We start from the raw sequence: 23769 nt of genomic DNA, 5'->3' as shown, positions 1-23769 counted from the left end.
TAAAGACCTGTTTAATTATTCGATTATTTTAATTTAGACTTTGTAGGAGTAGGATTAATCAGTAGACTTTTCATTTTGTTGCACATTGTTAAATTTTCTATGTAGGAACCCAACACAAAGGAGAGACAAGCAATTCAAGCTAACTCGATCAAAGGAGGAAGCACCCATCATTAGCAATTAGAGTGACCACAATCAATCGAGTAACTTCCTTCCCTATCTATTTTTTGACTACACAATGAGGACAATGTGTCAACTAAAGTGTGGGGGTAACATAGAAAAGTTGCTTCAAATTTTTACATTTTCTTTGATTTTTCGTCTTTTATGTGCATGAGCTTGTAGAATTACAAGTGATAGGTTAGGAGCATGTACATAGGTTGCTTGTGTTTATGAATAAATTTGGCATGATGGTAGGTGATTTTAAAGTTGTGATTATTAGGCTACTGAGTTTTATATGTTACACTATAAATAGGTATTAAGTAATAAACTGTACCAAGTGATATAGAAAATACTAGGAAACGACATGCTAGTACGAATGATAAACAATTGAATTTGTACTTGTTTGTTTGATTAAATTTATGCATGTTGAGATATTAGGGATGACCTAATGCATTGTTTGGAACACATCTAGACCAAAAAACTGTCCTCATTATATTTTACCTTGAGTACCAATTTTTGAACCTGTTGACACTTCTTGATGAACCACATGACAAACCCCAAGCCTGAAAATGTCAATTTGTATTTTCCCTTTTTCTTGGTCCTACACTGCACGATTATAGACGCCTAGCCATACATATTGAAAGTTAAGTAGATAAATCATGTTGGAGTTTGTAAAAATAGAGTGAGAAAGGAAAGTCTAGTGTGATATGGGAATTATAGGTTAGCTTGAAACTGCTAAAAGAAAAAGAAAAATCCAAAAAGAAAATCCATACGAGTAGAAAAAGTACCTAAAAAGCCAAAAAGACATTCTTGAGTGAGAAAAAAATTGAAAAAGAACAGTGACAAAGTCACAACAATAGAAAAAACTCGTTTATTAGTGCATCAAAACTTGTAGGATAGCCTTAGTTACTATGTCATGCTATGATTTCCTATATGGAGAGACAAAGAAGGTGAGAGAAGGAGAAATAAGGTGGTGAGCGGGTAAGGGTCACTAAGAGGGAAGAATAGGGATCAATACAATGTGCCAAACTATTTTTGTGTTTGTAACCCTTTTGATGCTTACTGTTTTTTAATTCCATATATGTCGTAAGCTTCAGAATGTTACAAGCTGAAAAGTCCTACGTGCCCTAAATATCCTTATACATGAATGGACATCATACTAGACATGTGCATAAATTACTATTTGTATTATGCTCAGATAATCAAAGTAGTTGTATGATTTGTACATGGATTCCTATAGGTGAGACCCTTAATACTTATATATTTTGTAACTACTGAACTTAGATGATTGAAGTCAAAGGTGGTAAGTCAACTACTCATCCTGTTGAAATTGTTAATAAGCATGAAATGCCTAATTCATATGCTCCGAAGTCAATACTTGTATCATAATTGCTCAAGGGTCATCAAGTTTGGTTTATGTTCCTTGAGGACAAGCAATAACTTAAGTGTGGGGGAGTTTGATCTGCCGAAATTGAGTGTAGTAGGTTAAACTAGTTTTCACACTTAAGGAGCTTGAGTACAAGCATTTTTATTAACTTTCCTTAGTTTTACTTACATTTAATAAAATGTCCAAATTGGGTCTTTTATTGACCCTAAGGGCCGAATGACGCCTAAGGGAGAGCTAACAGAGTTTGTGAGTGTGCAGGAGACCATCAGAAGGCATTTTAGGATGATATTGGACGCTATGTTAGAACACAGGAGGACTAATGTCACAACATAGGGAACAGAATGAAGAAAACTCAAGTCTACCTTCGATGTCGTTACATAGGCTGAGGGTATTGTGACATACCCTTGAAGATGGCTACAGAGGAGCATACTGGTTGCTATGTCGCAAAATAGGTCCTGGTCTATCGCAACATCGACTCTAGGACAAAAATTAGATCGAAGTAGGGGCGTTTTGGTCTGCACAATCAAACTTAAAGCTTGGAATCGTCAACTAACCTAAGGTTAAAGACGAAGGCCACCTGAAAGCTATAAATAGGCTCTTTTGGCACATGTTAAATACACTTTTGAATTCACCAAGTTTTTTTCCTTTATATTAGTTTCATTTTCTTGATTTGGTTTTGATAGTTTTAGTTTATTGGTTCGTTGTTTTCTTTCAAGAGATCTGAATTGTCGAATCATTCAACTCTATGGATTTACGCTTAATATCAATACAATCAGGCTCTTTAATTTACTTTATCTTCTTAATTTAATTAGCATGCTTTCTTTTTACATCGATTATATATTGTTTATGAACACCATGAGGAACTAAACCTTCTATGACAGATTAGCGAGTGGTGGTATAATCTGTTACCAATTTTGTAGGGTTACTCAATGGATCAACTGTTTGAGAAAGGGAGAATGTGAAACAAAACCCTAGGCCTGACAACCCTGGGAAGTCATCAAAGTGGGAATTAACCTAGAATTGATATTGCCCATCCGTGAACACCTTCACCCCAAACCAATTTGGACTGTAAGGTCAGAAGATAAGTAGTTCTTCCTGACTCGCTATCTTAGTGGAAGATCGGAAGATGCTACTAGGTTAGCGACTAGTTGATTGACGAGGAACCTGAAGTGATAGTTGATGGAGATTACCGAAGCAAGCTAATCACTCATAATCAGATTTGATTTATTCTTCCTTTTTAATCTCTTGAATTTGATCTTTTTAATGTTCTTTTATTTTTATCATTATAAAAACCATAAAAATCCTTTATTTTATATTCTTCGTAGTATAATTAAATCTAAAGTACTAATTAGAGTTTGTAATGCTTAAGTTAGAATTGATCTAGTACTCACCTCCCTTGGGTACGATCCTCGGAGTACTCACTCACTCCGTTTTAAAACTATATTACAACTAGACCCGTATACTTGCGGATATCGCCTTCTTAATTCTATATTTTATTGTGGTATTCACACTCTGGACATTAGTACGTCCAAAGGTGGTTAATATGTTATCTACATTACCAAAACTTTATGTATCAGTTTTGAAGTTTATTATCGAATATTTTTTGCCTAGAACATTATCAGAAGAGTTTATAGAGTTGTTACAGTCTCTAACTACAACAAGGTAATTCAATATCATAGTATTTTTCTAAACTAAAATTTTAGCTAAGGTATAAGTACTTACAAGACCGATGTCGGAGACTCGGTATTCTAAAAACTCATATTTTAAATTTAAATAGAAATTAATTTTGTTTGAAAAGCACTTTTCACAAAAATTTTGACCAAATGTAACACCCTAAACCCATCCTAGATGTTATAGCCAGATATGGAGTAGTTACTACAATTTATTTGAAAACCTAGAATTCATTTTACTTGTAAAAATAATGCCAGCTCATGCTAAGTAAAAATTCAATTTGTTTGGTAAAGTATCTTTCTTATCTAATTTGATGAGATTGTTACTTATACTTTCAAAACATTCAAGTTTGTAGTGAAATTCTTGATCTAATTTGATTTTTGAAAAATGCAATTTGTTGTTGGAAAACCATGGTTTTGCAAATAAAGTGAATGTAATAAGGAATGCGTTAAAACAATTAAGATTGGAAAATAACAAAATAAAATCCAAACTTTTTAAATAGTCCAAAACAGTTAAAAAACAATCGGGTTAAATACGAACAGTTTAAAGTTATGCAACAGTAATACGCAACTAAGCTCTCATTACACCAACCAGCATAAGTCTAAGGATTACCTGAGAATCAAATAAAATGAGAATGAGCTTAAAAGCTCAATGTGTAACTCATAATAAAAGCAACAAATATGATTTCAGACAAGCTTGCAAATTTCAACAAACATATTTCATAAGCAGAACCAGAATCAGAACATGTCATATGCAGATACACAATCCTACCCCATCAACTACACACCATCTATGACCATACTAAACACCATATAGGGTATTAAATACTCATCCAACCCTATACACCACTTAGTGATTGTATGTCATTTTTCAGGATGTTTGCAATTTAGCTGCCACATGATTAGGAGATAATTCGCCCGAACAAATATATATATGTGGCTGAGCCACCAGATACGGTAGATAGATTAAACCACCCACACTTTCTCCATAACCATATATCCCATCCTAGATGCAGATGCAGAACTAACAGATGTCAGAAATGTATATGATATACATGTTTTATAATATACTCAAATCATGAATAGTAAATAAAATATCATATCATATTTACATAATATAGATCATACCTAACACAGTACAAACAAAACCTAACATATAACTCATTAATCATTCCTAAATAACTCTAATCATGGTTTATAACCTGATCTACCGTAACATCGAATCTAGACGGGAACTAACACGAGCGAGGGGGCATTTCGGTCCGTAAAATCAAACTTCAAGCTCGAGAACGTTCACTAAACTAGGGTTAAGGACGACGATCACCTGAAATCTATAAATAGGATCATTTGTCAGACATTATGGATATAAATTACTTAGCTTAGAATTTCTCTTTTAATTCTAATTTAGTTTTTTTGTTTTTCTTACGTTTTAGATTTATTTCCAGATTGTTCTTTGTTTTATTTTAAGAGATCTGATTTGAGGATACAATCAACTCTTGTGGATTCAATTTTATTGATAATACAAATCAGGTTTTTTCCTAAACTCTATACTTTCGATTCATTATCATGTTTACTTTTTATATTGATTCTATATTATTTATGAAAATCATGAGAAACTAATCCCTTTATAGGGGATTAGTGAGTGGTGGTATGATTTATTAACTGTTTTGTAGGATTCCTCAATGAATCATCTGTTTGGGAAAGAAAGAACCTAAACCCTAAGCTTGACGACCCTAGGAAGTCGTTAAGATAGGAATTAACCCAAAATTGTTATTACCTATATGTGAACACCTTTACCCCAGACCAGTCTAAACTGTGAGGTCGAAAGATAAGTAGTCCTTGCTGACTCATTATTTTAGTGGACATATCGAAAGATCCTGCTAGGATATCAACTAGTTGATTAACGAGAAACTGGAAGTGACAGTTGATGAAGATTACCGAAGCAAGCTAATCACCCATAACCAGATTTGATTAGTTCCACTTTTCAATCTCTTCATATTTATTTCTTTATTATATTTTATTATTATAAAAATCCTAAATATCCCTTTTATTTATATTTTATACTATATCTTATTTAAAGTACTAATTAGATATTTTGTTGTTTAGGCTAAAATTGATCTAGCACTAGCCTCCTTTGGGTATGATCCTCGTAGCACTCACCTACTCGATTGTAATTGTATTACAACTGGACCCGTATACTTGTGGATACATCCTCATTTATATATCTTTTACTGCAGTATTCACTCTTTGGACTTTAGTACGTCCAAAGGCGGTCACTAAGAAACCAACACCATTACAATGATATTCATAGGAACCCAAAATCACCAATATGTGCAAGAACACCAAACTTGAATAGCCTAAAGTAACGATACAGACAATAAGATACTTACAACAGTCTCTTGAACACGAAACTTAGAGAAACAATCCCAAAATGATTCGATGGCACTAGTAAAAATATTTGATTTTGAACGAAAACTAACAAAGCAAATCAAAAGAGATATAAAAGAAGAAAGAAAATAAAATGAAAGGAAGGAATGGGGAAAAACATGTGAACATGACAGAAGAGGAAAATTTTTGGGAAAAGAATTATAAATAAAATAGGTAAATTTTACAAAAATAATCCCAATATCCTGATATTTTATCAAACTAATTCATGTCACAGTTTGATCCAACCACAAACACGACAGGAGCTATGATATTATATTGCAGACATAAACTTTTATGAGTTCCCACGGTCAAGGCCTACTACTTCTAGGCCCAAGTTCTGGGGCATTACAAAACACTAGCTCACAATACCTACTGGCTTACTTCAACTTACCAAGCCTGGTGGTGTACACCAGTTCACCAAACCTACTGGTGAACATCTACTCGCCATTCTTTTTGGCGATCTCAGTTCGTCATACTTACTGGCAAACTCTGCTTCGCCAAACCCACTGGCGAACTCCTGCTCTCCAGGCTCAAACTTCTAAGCCCTATTTCAGGATGTTACACTCGGGTCCTTCCGTCTCTTCCACCCCATATCCAACACTAGGAGTGTAGGTGCTCTCATCCTTCTCCCCACTAATTGGTCAGATAGGTTCCTTAACCATAGCCCCGGATCTAATAGTAATCTCCTTGCATGTTCTTTTTCTTCCCTTTGTGATTTTGGCTCGGTATTACTAGGTATGCTAGAGGCTAAATTTTTTTTGTAGCGATTGCAAAACTTGATCTAGTTTATCACAAATTTGACGCACATCGACTTGCACCACATGCAAACCTTCCTCTACTTTGCTTACCCTAATTGACAATGAAGGGTCACTACTATAGACTGGTTTTCTTTATTGCTCTTGTGGTGCCTTAAAGGGTAATAGAGGTTGAAAATGTGCATTCGGTTAAAGAGGATTAAGGTTTTGGGCTCATTGGTTGGAGGGATCTCCTTGTTCCCTCCTCAGGTAAGGTTTAGATGGTCACGACACCTTGGGTTATAGGTGTATGAGTATGGATTATATCCTCTGTTCCCTACATAGTTGGCCTCCATTTGATTACTCTCATTAGCATTTCCCCACAAGGTGCCTTCACTATCATTTCTTGCATTAGAATGGGTTAGAAGGGGCTGATTTAAGACTTGCGCCTTGGCTGAACTCATCTCTAATTGATTAAGCCTTTCGAGGACTTGTTGATAATTGTCCTTGTTCTGGCCACATTCACGGTCGATTGTTTGGCTCTATATTTGAACCACTCAACTGGCCACATATAAGAATTCATTGCCATGTCTTTGATGACTTGGCAAGCCTCGGCATATGTCTTTGACATGAACGCCCTCGCAGATGCTCCATCAAGACTTGAGCATAAGTTTCCATCCATCCCATTATAAAAAACTTGAAGTTGCATCAAATCTTGTAATCCATGATATGGGAACTTACATAGCATGAGTTAAAACACTCTTAAACCTCGTATAGCGACTCTCCTTCCAATTGCCGAAAATTCATAATATCCACATGGAGTTTCATTGTTTTACGCAGAGGGGAATATTTTGCCAAGAACTTGCTTGCTAGCTTATCCTAAGTGTTGATGGAATCTATCAGTTGTGAATTTAACCACATTCAATAAGAGATAAAGGGAATAACCAAAGACGGATAGCATCATCGGATACCCCATTATATTTAAAGGTATCACAAATGGTTAGAAATCTCTTAATATGTTGATTTGGATCATCATTCATTGAACCTCGAAATTGAAGGTTCACTTGTATCACTTGGATCATCGTCGGTTTGATTTCAAAGTTGTTAGCATTAATCATTAGGCGATTAACGTTACCTCGAACAGCATCAAGAATGGGCATCGCATAGTCGCGCAAGGTACGTTGCTCTATGGGTGGGTATGGTGATGGTTGAATCTCTACTTGCGAATTTATGATGGGCTATTCTCTTTGTAGAGGTTGAGTGTCCTTCGGATGTTACACCCTCCTCGTGTGTGTAATGATACGTTTCGATTCCGGCTCAAATGGTAAGACACCATTATCGGTCTGAGTAATGCAATGCCTCCTACAATTACAAAAGAGTAAAAACAAATTAATCGAAAAATTAAAACTGAAATAAAAACAAATAAAAAAAATTTGTATCTATAACTTTGACTCTAAGTACACGTGATGGAAATAAAATTGTTCAATCAAACGCTGATTCTCTGGAAGTAGTGCCAACAGCTTGAGTCTCTCTTCTCTCTCTCTCCGTTATCATAAATGAATAGAGAGAGATATGAAGATCAACACTGAGGAATTAAAATAAAATATAATTATCGCGGCTTTACTGCAAGTGTGACAGGTCAGTTGTAAGATTTTTAATGTTACAATGGAAGACTAGAGTATTTCATGGATCGAACCCAAGAGAATCATGGATTAAACAATTTCTAAATAACGTACGTGTAAAATAAAGAGTCTACAAACTAATCGTAAAAAATTATATTACGGTAAATCATAAACTCTAGATAAATTAATCCAAATTACTATCTAACTATCAAGGACTAAATTGTAAAACATGAAAAGTTACGAAATTAAAATTAATTAACAAATAGGGGTTCGTTGACATTGATGTGATTTGCTAATCCTTGAATTAAGGATCCAAATCAGTTAAACTCCCAAAATGGCTCTGTTTTACCGCTCAGTCTCCACTTTACCAAGTTAGACAAATTAGCTCAAAAAATCTCTCGATCTCTCCAGTTAACCTGGGACTGATGAATTGGTACCCAACAATATCTCATCTCAGTCTCACTTGCCTTTATGCTCCCTCAGGGTTGTCAATCCTAAGTTTTATTACAAAAATCAGCTCACCACATCTCCATCAACCAACCCCCTTAAAAGTCTAGCTACTCATGCAGGAAATAAAACTAACATGAAAATGAAAAGTAAAAAAGTCATTAAAGAAAAACTTAAGAAAGATATAAAAGTTGAGATTTTTTATGCAAGAAAACTTAAAAAGCTTGTAAAAGCGAAGCATTCAAAAAGAAAATATAAAGCAATAAACATAAAAGGAACAAACTTTAACAAGTGCAAAGAAAAAGAAATTGAAATACATTAAACTAAATCTGAAAATATCTTACAACCAAGGTACAGGGACTAAAAGTACAAATAAACCTATGTTGTAGTAATAACTAAAAACAACTAAAATAAGAACAAAAGTTGCTGGGAAATGTAAAATCTATAGTTAAGGAAATGAAAATAAGAAACCTTAGAAAAAAAAGGAAGAAAAACTAAGAGAAAACCTAAGGAAAAGTAAGCCTAAACTAAGGTAATGTAGACCCTTTTCTCTCTTAGCCAAGTTTTGGCTGATATAGCAGCTATTCTTACCCAATTTGTGTATCCAGAATACCCTTAAATGGGACTTCAATGATTGGTGCTTTGGGTGGACAAAAACTACCCTTTTTGTCCAAATTTGTCCCCTCACAATAATAGTATCGTGATACAAGGAAGAGGATATCATGATACCTCAGACAATTTTGAACTTGGGGGTCTTCTTGGAGGGTGGATATCGCGATACCCAAAGTGGGTATCGGAATATCACTGAAGGGTGGTCTCTAATATTGATTTTGTTGGAGGTATCACAATTCCAAGGTTTGGTTATCATAATACCCTCTCCTTTGGTGTCGTTCTTGCTCATTTTCAACCTCCAACACATCCCTACATCACTCAACCATACGTTAGGGATCACAATGGAACTATTGGTCAATTTGGGTCTCATAATGAGTAAAAGTAAGGCATTTACACTTATTAACTTAAAATTTAAAAATTACGAAAAACTACGGAAAAGACTCTACTTTGCTTGAGAATAAGCTCTTTAAGTGTACCGAGAAAGCCTAATTTTTCATATCTAATTACGACAGATCACCTATCATACCAATTCAACCAAATTTTGATACCATGACAATCCATATTCAACTTATCATATGAAAACACAAACCTTTAAAATGAAACTACATATATATATATATATGCATAGATATATACCAAAAATTGACTCAACTTGGTTCATGCCACACTAATTAAAAGCAGAAATCTACCAACTTTGTTGAGTCGAAGATTGACTGCTAGATGATAAGATAACTACTTAATCTATTGGGAATCTACTTTACCTACACAAGAAAGAAAACAAAACCATATGCTAAACAAAATGCCTAATGGTAAATTTATGATTCAAGATAATATAAACAAACTTATGTAGTGCACACATCCAATTCAAGTTTAATTTACAATCCAGTACACATACAAATTATACCAAGATCATAGATTATCTCATTTCTTAAACATATCATACCAGTCCACAGTAACATTTACAAGTTACATAATCATCTCACCTTACCATTATACCTACATACTTACTCAATTTCATGTCACAATTATAACATATATTTAACCATTTAAGTACATCAATTATATATGTAGTTACTCAATCTCATTTCATTTCCTTCAAACATTTTCGAGCTTAATAACTCATTGATTCAATTAGCCCTCAGGGCTCGTTTTCAGCTCATATCTCAAGTAGTCATATTCTACAATTCAATTCAATTGCATTTCATTTCATTCATTTACCACTTAGCCACATTATATTCTTTAACCCTATTAACTTAAGATGAATTCAGAACAAATACACAGATCCATACTTTGATTGCCCAGCAACAATGACGCTGAATATGAACATATTACCACACTGGATTGTTCGACAACACTGGTTTTCTCAATTTAATTAAACTATCACCTCAAATTGTCTAGCAACAATGACTCAATGCATAATATCTACCACCTCGGATTGCCCAACAATGATGGCTTTAATTAACAATCTGACCCTATGGCATGCCAACTATATTTGGCTCAGTCCCAATAGCTAATAAGGTAACCAAATGTTCAATTTAATTTATATAGATCAGGTTATGTTTTATCATGTCCAATTAACTGTCAAATCATCAATTCACCATATAATACAACATATATTCAAAAAAATTTCAAAGCAATTCTCAATATCAATCATATCATAAGTTTTCCATTCTATTCAATTTAGTCTTTATCTCGAGAATCAATCTCAAACACATCAAACCTACTCAAGTAATCATCAGTAACTCACCTCGAATCCCATATAATCCAAAATGACATACACATGTAGAAAATTAAGTATTCCTGAATCATAGAGATACAAACCGGAAATTCTAAGCTACTCATCGATGGCTTTGGACTTTCCTTTCCTTTTCGACGAATCCGAGCCAAAGTTAGCTACGGATTGACATAAAACATATAACACTATTAATATTCAGCCAATTCAAAATCAATTATCAATTTGTACAAACTTTATAATTTATTCAATTTAGTCCCTAAAATTGGGACTAACCTAACTTTCAATTTGAAGCTCCAAATTGGATTCTGATTTCACTATTACTCATTTGAGACCCCGTATTTCCTATTCCTACTACCAATTTTCCATTTTATTTAGTTTGGTCCCTAATGTAAGAAACTATCAATAAGCTTTACAATTTAGTCATTTTTCACATCTAAGCTTAAAATCTATCAATTTAACACCTAAAACTTCAAGAACTCAACAATGGAAACTTTCTAAAACTTTAATATTTTTTACAATTTGGTACATGATTTGCACATATCAATTATGTTCGAAACCTTTAAGCTTTTCCTTAAGGTTTTTCTCTCTTTTGTTTTCAGTTATGAAGAAAAAGATGATGGTGTTGTTTTTCTTCCACTATCTAATATATAAACAATTAAACACAATTTAATTAAACAAATTTTAAATTAATTAATTTAATGCTCCTTTTTTATCAACCGTCCACTAACATTTATTTTAACATGGTCTAATTGTTATTTTAGACATTTGGTTAATTGTAATTTAAGTCATCAATTCATTTTTGAATTGGCAATTGAACTTTACAATTTAACCTCTTAGCCCTAATTAAATAAAATTTTGGCTAAATTAACTATCCAAAATTTAATTCACTTATATAATAAATCCGTAAATATTTTACAGGCTCGATTTACGAAAACAGGGTCCCAAAACTACTTTTTTGACACCATTGGAAACCGAGTCGTTACACATATCAAATTGGTTACCAGATTCCTTTCGTCACATTTTATTTTAAGTTTTCAATTTCAATTAAAATATATATATCGCCTGATGGAACCCTAGTAAAATGGACTCGGATAAACAGGTGAACTAAGTTGCTCATCCGAGCTGAAATTGCATTAGGTGAACTGTTCAGGCTAAACCTATATCATATATTACCCGACAATCCGCGAAAAATGTTGGATCTTGTTATATTACCTGAGGATCTGCAACAAATGTCAGATCTCGTTATATTACTTGAGGATCTACAACAAATTCTAGATCTTGTTATAATCTATTATAATCTTTGTATAAGCGCAAATATAACCCTATTGACATGCCAATCATATCCTAACATTTTACTAAGTTCACATGGGCATTCATTACACGTATTTCATCTTCATCCTTGTAGTTATTCTCATTTACATATCTCACCAGGTAAATGATCACATTTTACATTTCCATATCATGAAATCATTTATAACATAACATTTCAATCCAATTCTTTACTGGCCATATATGCCAAATTCACTTGTATTTTAAAGTATAATCAAACATACATATATCAAATTAAGAATAGCACACATATCATTCAAAAGAGGTAGCAAGTTCCAAGTGAACCTACTTGTAAGTTCCAATATGAAATGAGTAGATACTTCAAGGACTAATCCAAAATTTTAGTTTTTTCCCTATTGGCTCCTCTTTGATTCAAATCTTGATCTATACAATTTCTTTATAGAACAAACCAATACCAAAAATTTTTATACAAGGTCATGATATGCATAATCCTATATAAATTCATATTTCAATTTTCCTCATATTTTACATTTTATTCAATTTAGTCCCTGAACTTAGGATATGCATATCTTTCAATTTCTAGCTTCGGATTAAAGTCTAATTTCATATATTCTCATTAGGAACATTATATTTTCTATTTCTAACATAATTTCATGAAAATTTTTACATTTATTCAATTTGACCCATAATATAACAAAGTTAACAACAAACTAAATTAACTTTACAATCTAGTCCTTTTTATAATTTAAGCTTAAAATCTATAAATTTCAAGCCTAATTCATCCAGTTATCATCAATGGAAACTTCCTAAAATTTTAACAGTTTATCAAATTGGTACATGGGCTAACTATATCAAGCTCCCATTACCGTAAATCTATAAAAATTACAAGAAAATGACTTAATTTCCCTTACCTATTAATGGCCGAAAGCTTCAAAATTTTGGAAGGGTTTCCTTTTTACTTCAGTAATGGTGGGTGATTTAAGGTGGAGAAGAAGATGACAAATTTTCTCTTTCTTTCCACCAAAATTTGATATTTATAGGTTAATTAAAGTTTAATTAATTTGACTAATCATATTTAATTAACTTAACTAATTACTAATCATGTTTAATGAATATGTCATCATCATCCACAACCACTTGATTAAAAATGGTTTAATTACCATTTTGAACCTTTTGGTTAATTGCTAATCAAGTTTTCAAGTCTTTTTCCAATTGAAAATCTATAGCGACTAGACTTTTACAACATAGTCCATGAGCCCTAATCAACTATTTAATTGATAAAATTGCTTGACTAATCTTCAATATATTTTTATATTATCCCCATAAATATTCTTATTTAATATTTGCAAACTTGATTTATGGAAATATGTTCTGAGACCACATTTTTCAGTACCAATGAAAATTGGGTCGTTACAGTAATGGTATATAAAATGGAAAGCTCAGTCACAATACTTTAGCGAAATAAATTTGTGACTAAATAATGTTATAATTAATAAGCGGAAAGTCAACACTTAATTATAAATTCTTTGAGCCCTAATTATATATGTTCAATCAGTCTCATCCACTAGCTCGAGATAACTGGAAACAATTTGCATGCAAAACAAATGAATAGAAATGATGAAGAAAAAGAAATGGATCTCATGGATCACTATTTTCAATGAATGCGTTTTCACACTAAGTAGAAAAAATGAATTAGGAATTAATTTATGTTTCTTTGAATCATTGTTTAATTAATTGTAATTAGATAATTGAAGTTCAAAGATGGAATTAAATTAACTAAGTTATTATGAATTTATTGAATAAGGAAATTAAATATATTTCCTCAAAGATTCTATTACAATAAAGTTGTTATGACTTTAACGAAATTAAAATTGGGTTGAGAAAATTATTTAATTAAGAAATTAATTTAGTAAATATAATTAATTAAATTAGTTGATTAAAAAATATTTATTTTGAATAAAAGAAAATAAATATTATGTTGGATAAAATTCTAAGTGTTGAATCAAAAATCCAAGAAACACGTATACTTGGACCCAATACATGAAAGCTGAAACTAGCCCTCATATAACATAAGGGGCGTCAAACCCTAATGAAAAATGTCATGTTGTCACCCCCTCTATTTTAGTTAGTGTAGGATTGTATTTTCTATTAAAATAATATTATTTAATCGGTTAATCTATTTACACATCTTTCATATGTCGTTATTCTATTAGAAAGTAATGGTAATTTATTTACAAAGAGTAAATTTTATTTTCTAGGAATCCCGAATAATCACCGGCTTATAGAGAGAATTTACTTTCCTACTGAAAATAAGTAAATCATTTTAATTTTGTGACTTGGTTTATTTTGCTCGAGCCCACACTCGAGACAATTTGTGGTTCGAGGGTAGTGAAGAAGGTTGTTCGAGGGTAGCGAAAAAGGTTGTTCAATTGAAACCCAGGATCGATTTTTGTTCGCCTCACACAAAGCACAAGAATAAATCCGATCAGGCTTATTACTATAAATCTCACGAAAGGGCTCAGTTTTAGAAAAAATTAAACTTCCTCTATAGCTAAATTAACCATTTTCTAGATTGGTTTTTCTAACAACCGTGAGAAGTTGGGATGCATTTTTGGCCCTACCTACACCTTAGGTATCGAACCTTAGGTGCAAGGGACCAAATGTTTTGGCTTTAAACACCTAAAACTCTATCCAAAGCACCTTCAAACAAAACCACCATGAATGATGCTTCAAGAATAACCATGTACAATTAAGATTCTCAATAAAACTTGTTCAATATAAACCAATAACCAACAAAACCATCATAAGGCAAAGCTAGCATAATAAAACATTTATAAAACCATTCAAATATAAGATAACATCCCCAATTAATAGCTTACCATATTAGTTACCTACATGCATGCATGCCAAGTGAAACTTCTTTACAATTATGGACTTAACAAATTATATAAGCCTTCAATTTCAACATCACCACCAATATTTCAAGTACTAATTAACATATCAAATAAGCATATTTGTACAAGTTAATGCCTTAAGTATATGTCACAATATATAAATACACAAATTTCATACTCTTATAGTCTTGATGGTAGTATGATGCTGCCAAAAGAGAGTGATGGCTTCAATGATCCTAGAGTGCAATCTACGTGCAGTTCAAATGAAAAATACTATACTTACCTTGCTTTGGAAAGGCACAAGAACCACATGCTCAACAAGATAAATAGTTTGCTTAAGCAAGGAAACATAAGAAAATGAAAACATGAATTCAATAAATAGTTGAAGCATATGAGCATGAAACTTACAATTCATTAAACTTGCAACATTCATTAAATTCATAGTAATTTTCAAATCACTAACAAGGAATCAAGAATAAATTCTTATAATTATACTTTAGGCTTCAATATGATTCAACGATCTCCACTTTTCATTTGACCCAGAGATTATCACTAGGTTTCGGTTTTATGCCCACTATAATCTCAGTAAAATAAAACTAGGACATTATGGGACTCCACATACACCCATAATTACATAACGTAATGCTCGAAGGCAACAGAACTCTAGTTTATCATTTATGCCCAATGGTCGGCAACAAATGCTTGGCCAAAGGTATCATAACAACACTCCAAACAATAAATCTCACAACTCCAAACCCCACATAACACTAGAACAAAACTCCAAAGAATATGATACACATATGACCCTAATTAGCATATCAATCGTATCCTAACCCTTCTATCAAGCTTACATGGGCTTAAAGAAGTTTTAAATACACACAAAACACATATTATAACACATTCAAGCAAGAAATATAGCAAGTGTTGGAAAACAATTGGGTTTAAAAGTAGTTTTTTATCATCGAGTTGGTTTGTGATATTTATAGCAATAAAATTTTCTTGAAACCTACATGTGCGTTGTGTGGGACAGATCCTAGATGTTCTCAGATTTCAATCGAATGGTCTTTTCCGCTATTCTCACCCCACGAATCGCTTCGAGTGTGGGCTCGAACAATCTCAAATAAAAAATAGAACTAGAAACAATTTTTTTTACTTCCAGTAGGAAAGTAATCTCTCTCTCAATAGAAACCGACAGAATTGTTATTCTTAGAAAATAAATTTCTCACTCTTTTCAAGCAAAACAACAATATCTCAAAATTGTGTATAACTTATGTTTTTGGCCTTACCAATGTCATTTATTTATAGGGAGAGATAGAAGAATAATGGTTGAATTAGTAGAATACAAATAATACTTGTTTGATAAATAAGCTAATCTCTTAGTTCTACTATGAGAGAGGGGTGACAAACCCTAGTTAAATATACTAGAGTTGTTGCCCCTCATATGTATTATAAGGGGTTTTGTGCCTCTCCTTATTTGGTCCAATTATATGTGCTTCCTAGACTTTTAACCCAACACTTTATAATCTAATCTAACTAATACATGTTTTTCTATTTCTCAAAATAAAATATTATTTATTAAATTAGTTTCAATAAATTAATTTTCTAATTAAATAATTTTCTCAACCCAATTCTAATTTCGTTAAAATCATGGCAACTTTAGTGTAAAAGAATTTATGAGAAAATATATTTAACTCACATATTCAATGAATTCATGATAACCAATTAATTTAATTCCATTTTTCGAACTTTAATTATTTGATTAAATAATAATTTGAAAAACTTAAATTAATTCTAAGGTCATTTCCTCCCTCTGCTAGCTCGTTGAAACTAGAAATGAATTGCATGTTGAATCAAATGAACATAAATGAATAGGAATGATAAAGTTAGAGAAATGGGTAACATTTAGAAATGAATGTGGTTTCTCACTAAGTATGGAAATGACCTGAAAATTAATTTATGGTTTTTTGAATAATTATTTAATTAATTAAATAATTGAAGTTTTAAAACAGAATTAAATTAATTAGTCATTGTGAATCCATTGAATGTAGAAAAAATTAAATATCTTTTCTCATAAATTATTTTACGATAATGTTGTCATGATTTTAACGAAATCAGAATCGAGTTGAGAAAATTATTTAATTGAAAATTTAATTTATAATTTTTATTTTAGGAAATAAAAAACATGTATTGGGTTGGGTTGAATTATAAAGTGTTGTGTTAAAAGTCCAATAAGTACTTATAACTAGACCTAATACAAGAGGGGTCCGAATCCCCATCATAATACATATGTGGGAAAGCATAACTTATTAGCCTTTCTCTCTCCTGGTTCAAATAGGAGATTATTTTTCTATTAAATAGGCCTTAAATGTTTCTACTAATTCAACTAAGGTTTTAGTTCCTCCCCTATAAATAGATGACACCGGTAGGGCTAAAAATGCAACAAGTTATGTACAACTTTGAGATATTATTATTCTGCCCGAAAATAGTGAGAATTTATTTCTAAGTATAAATTCTATTTTCTAGGAATATTAATTCTATCAGTTTATATAACAAAGAGATTTACTTTCCTACTAAAAGTAAGAAAATTATTTATGGTTCTGTGTTTGATTTGAAATTATTTGAGCCCCTCGAAGCAGATTTTGGTATGAGAATAGTGGAGAAGGTTGTTCGATTGAAAGTCAAGAATGACAAGGATCTGTTTGGCCCAAAACACAAGTGTGATTTCGAGAAAAGTTTGTTGCTATAAATATCACAAATCAACTCGATTTTCAAAATTTTATTTTTCCGCTATGCAAGAAAATCATTTTCGAATTAGATTTTATCCAACACTAAATACGTCTCACACAAAGAAGAGGTATTATTCATTTAGGGTTTATTACTATAAATATTACAAAAGGGCTCGGTTTTGAAAAAAAAAATTAAACCTCCACTATATTATTCTTAACCTATTTTTTAAATAGTAAGGTGAGTAAAGTTCTTGTAAATTGGAGGGAAGTTAGAGAATATTTTCGTGTGTTCAAATGATTAAAGTGCTTGGAACCATATTTGTGCATTATTGTTTCTTTGTTATCAAACCGACTTAGGGCTCTACAAATTCGTGACATTGTCTTTCACAACATCACGGCATTCACTTACAAAGTCGCAACATTGTCTCTTGCAATGTTGTGACATTGTACAAATAGAGAGTAACATGCGACATCAAAAGTACAACCTCGTGACATTGCACAACTTCCCAACATTGTCCCTCCCTATACTGTTTTATCCTTTTTGAGTCTCGAACACCTCTGCTCTTTCCCGAGTCACTCATAAATGGTTTTTAAATTGATTATAAAGCGGTTAAATTTCCCTAAACTTGATTTATTCATTTTATAAAAATATTTTAAGTTTAAACTAAAAAATATATTCTAAGATTTCTTGTTTGTACATGTTCAATAGCATCTTTCATACGTGTTAGGAGAGCTGAAGGGTGTTATAAACTCTTTTTTCCTTTTCAAGATAAGGCCAGGTAATATACTTTTTCTAGTACTCCATCAAGAAAAATTTATAGTTTACCCTATCCATTGGAATACACTTGTCATTGTGATCCACCATAGATAAGTCTCCTCTTTCAAGAAAGAGTTGCAGACGTTGGTTTCTCTTCAGGGCTGCATTGAAGTTCTTTAAACACCTTTTGAATATTTAGTAACCAATACTCCAACACTGATGGATCATCACAGCCACATTCCAAGCTATGAACTGCATCTGCTTTAAGTCCTTTTGTTGTTTCCATTGCTTAGGCCAACAAAATATGGGGTTCACTAGGGCTCTTACTAGGCATTGCAACCTTGCCCTTGAGTTTACCATTGAGCCTCCTACTAGTTTTACCTCATCTAGTAGTGTGTAATGGTTGGTTTCTAAATAATGATGCGGGTTGACTAACCTGATTAATTCCCTCATTTTTAACACTAGAATCCTTCTTAGGATCAACTAGAGCCTTAAATCTGAATCCTAAAATTAAATTCCCTTGATATACAAGTTCATTCGCAAGCCATTTCTTTAGACCATTTTGTATTATATGTTGGACAACCATGTATGGACCATAATTGTTGCATACTATCAGTTGATCCGTTGTCTTCTCCAACACCGATGTTTGATGCATCTTTGATCGTTAATCGTTAGTCTCATCCCTTTGCCTCATAGGGTGAGCGTCCTTCATATGACCATAGTGACCCCCCAAGTGAATAAAATATTGGATGGAAATCCATACTAAACCCTTTATAGAACTCCTTCGACCTAAATTTTAGAAACTAATGACCTTCTCAAATTAATTGATATTGCCATTCTCGCAAACCACCCCTTCACACCACTACTAGTATTACTATTAATTTTCACTACTTTACCTACCAACTTTGCAATGGCATGTAGCAAGCTTCGCTTATACCAAGCACCAGAGGGATCTGGTAATCTAATCCAAACCACCACTTGATTTGGATGATGTTGCAAGGTCAAGAAATCCTCCATCCAAGGTTGAACGATTAGGCAATGGCTAAAGATTATTCAGGGCCCTTCTGACAATACCTGAGTATAATCATCCTTGGATTTGAATTTCTTAAGATAATAGTCATTAGCAAGATCCATAAGTTGCACGGTTTGCGTCGGCTTCCATAAAGCCTAGATTTTATTTAAGAGCATACTAAAGGCAATCTTTCTACCAAGCAATTTTATGATGATCAACTGATTCATGCTCTATTTGACTAGATAATGAACCCTTTCAAAAAAGGAGGTCGAAGGTACTCTATCTACCTTTTCAATTATAACGTAACCTTCCAATTTCACAATCATCCTCCTCTATAGTTGAAGCATTCGTTTTCCCTGTGTGCAACACATGTAATTTATCTTTGAAAGAGACCATCCCCCCATCTGTATGTTCTACCATCATTCCACCGCCATCTGGTCAATCCTCTTCGCCCAAGCGCACCTTCTTCGTGACCCTACCATCTACTCCTTTGGGGACAACTTCGATCCAGAACTATTGCCAATTATGTTGTTATAATATTTTTCTATCTTATCTTTTGATATCTAATTTATTTACGTTTGTTGTATAATAAAAATGGCCATTAAAAGTCCTTTATTTCTTCGACCCAACCACTCTTTTGATTTTGAGAAAAAAGAAACTATTTATCAATATAACTCATTTATATATTCATGTCAAAATAATTAAAAAATAGGACTTATAAAAAAATTATTTACTTCTAGGAAAAAACTTTTACCGCACTAGGCTAACTCCAAAACTCAATTTGATTAAATTTGAATATAAACTCGATTCAACTTAATTATAAAAATTCAACAACTCAAATCTTTCTAACTTGAAACCGAAAATTATCTAAGCACGAAATTATTCAAGCTCGAAATAACTAAAACAAGCAAGTCAAAATAATATGAACTAAAATAATCTAACTCGAAAATTTAACTATTAAATCTAAATGACCCAAATTTAAAATAACCTAAACCTAAAATGGCCGAAAAATTTTAAAAACTCAACCCAATTCAATCCAAAACCAAACCGATGCATCCTATCAAAATCTAACTTAGAATACAAGTTTTTTATTAGATATTTATTAGTTAAATTTATTTATATCGAACAAATATTTTACCTTTAGAAAAAACAAATATAAATGGAATATCAAATAGGATGATCTCGAGTATATATATGTAAAACCCGTTAATCCTTGGCCTACTCATTTGATACAAATGCAAACAAAATCTGAAAGATTTGCATTCTGGTTTATAATCTGATCCAAAGTCACTGTTTCCTTAACCTACGCACCGTACTTCAGAGAAATTGTACATAAACTTTTGCACACGTGGGGGCAAATGCCCTCTATAATGCAGAGATATTTCATCAGACATTTACCAAACAACAAATTCTCAGTAAATATATATTGAAAGAAGAAAGAGAGAAAGAAAGTGATAATGAAGAAGTATCATAAATCAAGTTTCCATGCACTAAATCAACTATATATATTGAAATGCAGTGATTTTTCCTTTTCCGCTCTTCCCTGCAAGATATATTAAATCAAACCCATTAATCCATATTTGAATTAGCTAAGAACAACATGAAACACAGTTTGCTGTACATAAATTTTCTAGAGTCTAAGATCAGTCAAACTGCTTGCTCACACATTCTAAACAGCCTCTCAAAAGAGAACTTACCCATGTGGGGTGGATTACAATAATTGTGAAACCTGTCATCTTTTGTTTGAACTTACTGGTTTTTTTTCATCAGTTGCTGAGTTTCAGACCATAGTTTTCCCACAAGTTATTATCTCCATCAGCCATGAAGAAGCGAAAGCAACTATCGCTTACAGCATGAGAAGAGCCGTCATTTGGTTGGAGTCTCAATGTCTCAGGTCCTTGAGTGAAAATGGTCTCATTGGGTTGATAATAATCAAAGCCTCTTGAGTTCTCCTTTCGCTTTTTGTTACTCTCCTTGGTTTTCATTAGGGTATATGCACCACCGATGGTATCCCATTTGTCTTTGCACATTAAACCACTCCTTTCAAATCCTAAACACCCCATCTTAGCAGCGATTTCCTCCCACAAAACAACCTCTTCTGAATACCCTACTTGTTGGAACTTTGTTTCCATGGCGGTTCTCAGCTGTAAGAGCCTAGAAACCTCAGCTTCTTGCCACCCATCAGCCTTAACAGTGTGGTTAATTGTTCCATTCCCATTTTCATTATGGTTTTCACCGTCAGATGATGCCGCCTTCAACTGTTTGCCAGCCAGGTTCTGTAATGCCTCCATTAAAGCAGCATCACGAGCTTCAATCCATGCTCTCTCTTTGGCCCAAAACTTATGCTCTCTATCTATTCTTATTGCTGCTTCTTTCCTCCATTGTTCTTCCCTTAAAACCCTCTCTTGCTCCTTTTCCTCGAGCGTCTTGGTCAGTTTCACAAGCCATGCCTCTTGCCTCTCCATTAGCTTCCCGATTTGCGAGTCGATGAACTCTTTTATCTTGGCTTTCCAGCTTCTGCAACCCCTTTTCTTTTTCAGCTTTGCAGTGCTTAAATCATTGTTATCTGAGGAACAAGTGTCGAATTTTGAGGAACTTGAGAGACTAAGACTATCACTGCAAAGCTTTTGCGAGTGATAGATCTCTTGATTTGCTTGAGTATTGATGCTATTTTGGGCACCATGAAACTGAAAACTGTTGCCGATTAGGGGAGTTTCTTGGCCTAAAACTCCATTGTTGTTGCTGGTATCCCCATATAAAGCTTCAAGTTGACGAAAGAATCGATAGTGTTTACCATCCTGTCTCCCAGCCTTGCCTTCCTTAGTCTTTTTATAATATTTATACAAGTTTTCGAATTTTTCCCTGCATTTTTTCCCACTCCTTTGGTACCCATGTTCCTCAAACATGACTCTACAGCACCAAGAGAAAAGGGAAGGAAATGGCAATAAATTAAACTTTAAACCTATTAGAAAACAGATGAACCCTAATTCAAATTTGTATGACCATGGAAATATCATGTGATGAATGTTGATAAAGCTCTTATTTGACCATTCAAAATTGAAAAATAAAGATGGGTCTTTCGGCAAGGGACTGATGAAAACGTCTTTTCATGGAAAAAACTTGCAGATGGGTACTTAAAACATCCAAAAGGTTAGTCATTTTTATAGTAAAAACCAGTAAAAACTTGCACAATAATGGAGGCAACACATTTTCAAAGGAAAAAAAGAGAGCAAGTCAGTTGAAGACTATAGAAATGATCAGCTATCGTTTATTTTCTTTAAAAATAAATAAAAGAAGAAAACTCGTGTAATACTGTTCCTGGTTTGAACCCCATTTCATATCTTTAAAAGGAGAAACAATCCGTGGAGTGAAGTTGCTAGCTTTGGGAATGGAAGAAAATAGAGAATTAGGGTATGGAGAGCATGGAAGAATAAATATATTATTTGTATATACCTGGAAACTTCATCCCACAAAGGACCCTTTTGATTAGCTTCTTTGAACTTGGGGTCGAGATGAGATCTGATCTCAAGAAGTGTTAAAGTCTCTTGTCTCGGCCACCTTCCATTTCCTCCGTCACCTCCAAAAGCAGTGGCTTCACCGTCGAACCCACAGCTGGGACTAAGTGTGGAAGCACTAGTGACAGTGGCAACAGCAGCCATGGGAGTGCCATTAGTATTACCAGTAGAATCAGAAGGGAACTCATGTCTACCCACCATTTGCATCACATCGAAGGGGTGGTGGGGTTGCTGCGATGGCGGCAGATTCCGGTGGTGGCCGGGGGAGAATAACTCAGTATCCTGTGGAATTGCTTGGAAATTGATGGGTTTTCCGTTGAGTAGTTGCCTAAGATCGGGTATGGCATATTGATGGTGACGATGATCCTCCATTTCCATATCGATTTATGAATCCAAAAAGAAAAAAACAATGGATAAGGAAAAGGAAAGAGTAGAGTAAAGCTAGAAAAATAAAAATAAAGAGTGAAAGAGAAAGTTTTTAATAGAGAGAAAGAGTGTATGAGAGAGAGAGATAGAGAAAGCGGCAGACTCGGATCGTGTCGTCCACGAAAAATCTCCAAATTAAGCTTAGGACAACGGTCCCACACTCTACAAATATACGTATTTTGCTACAATCTTTTCCAAAATTACCTACATTTGTACATAATTGGAGTGTCTATTAATCCTAACTAGAGGTGTTCATGGGCCGGGCGGCCCGGGCCGGCTCGACGGCCCGCCCGAAATATGGGAGAGTTTTGGTAAAAATATAGGCCCGAAATATGGGCTTCGGCAAAAATATTTTTATT

The 23769-nt window shown here is 33.3% G+C and overlaps 1 protein-coding gene across 1 annotated transcript; it reads right to left on the bottom strand.

Moving 5' to 3' along the window:
• Positions 1-21024: 21024 nt before the first annotated feature.
• Positions 21025-23542, bottom strand: LOC121213624 (trihelix transcription factor PTL). Its single transcript, XM_041086434.1, has 2 exons — positions 22923-23542; positions 21025-22379 (listed from the first exon to the last, which is right to left on the bottom strand). The coding sequence occupies exons 1-2, from the start codon at positions 23360-23362 to the stop codon at positions 21236-21238; spliced, it is 1584 nt and encodes a 527-aa protein (XP_040942368.1). The 5' UTR covers positions 23363-23542; the 3' UTR covers positions 21025-21235.
• Between the last annotated feature and the right edge of the window lie 227 nt (positions 23543-23769).

Source organism: Gossypium hirsutum, chromosome D01 (assembly GCF_007990345.1).
Source record: "Gossypium hirsutum isolate 1008001.06 chromosome D01, Gossypium_hirsutum_v2.1, whole genome shotgun sequence".
NCBI classification, from domain to species: Eukaryota; Viridiplantae; Streptophyta; class Magnoliopsida; order Malvales; family Malvaceae; genus Gossypium; species Gossypium hirsutum.
The sequence above is the reverse complement of the archived record's forward strand: the minus strand, read 5'-3'. Positions and strand labels throughout refer to the sequence as shown.

Bases quoted from the DNA above. Each gene is read 5' to 3' on its own strand.
- LOC121213624 (XM_041086434.1), bottom strand. From the start codon at position 23,362: ATGGAAATGGAGGATCATCGTCACCATCAATATGCCATACCCGATCTT. The intron at 22,380-22,922 runs GTATATACAAAT...TTGGTGCTGTAG, and splicing joins TTGTGGGATGAAGTTTCCAG to AGTCATGTTTGAGGAACATG.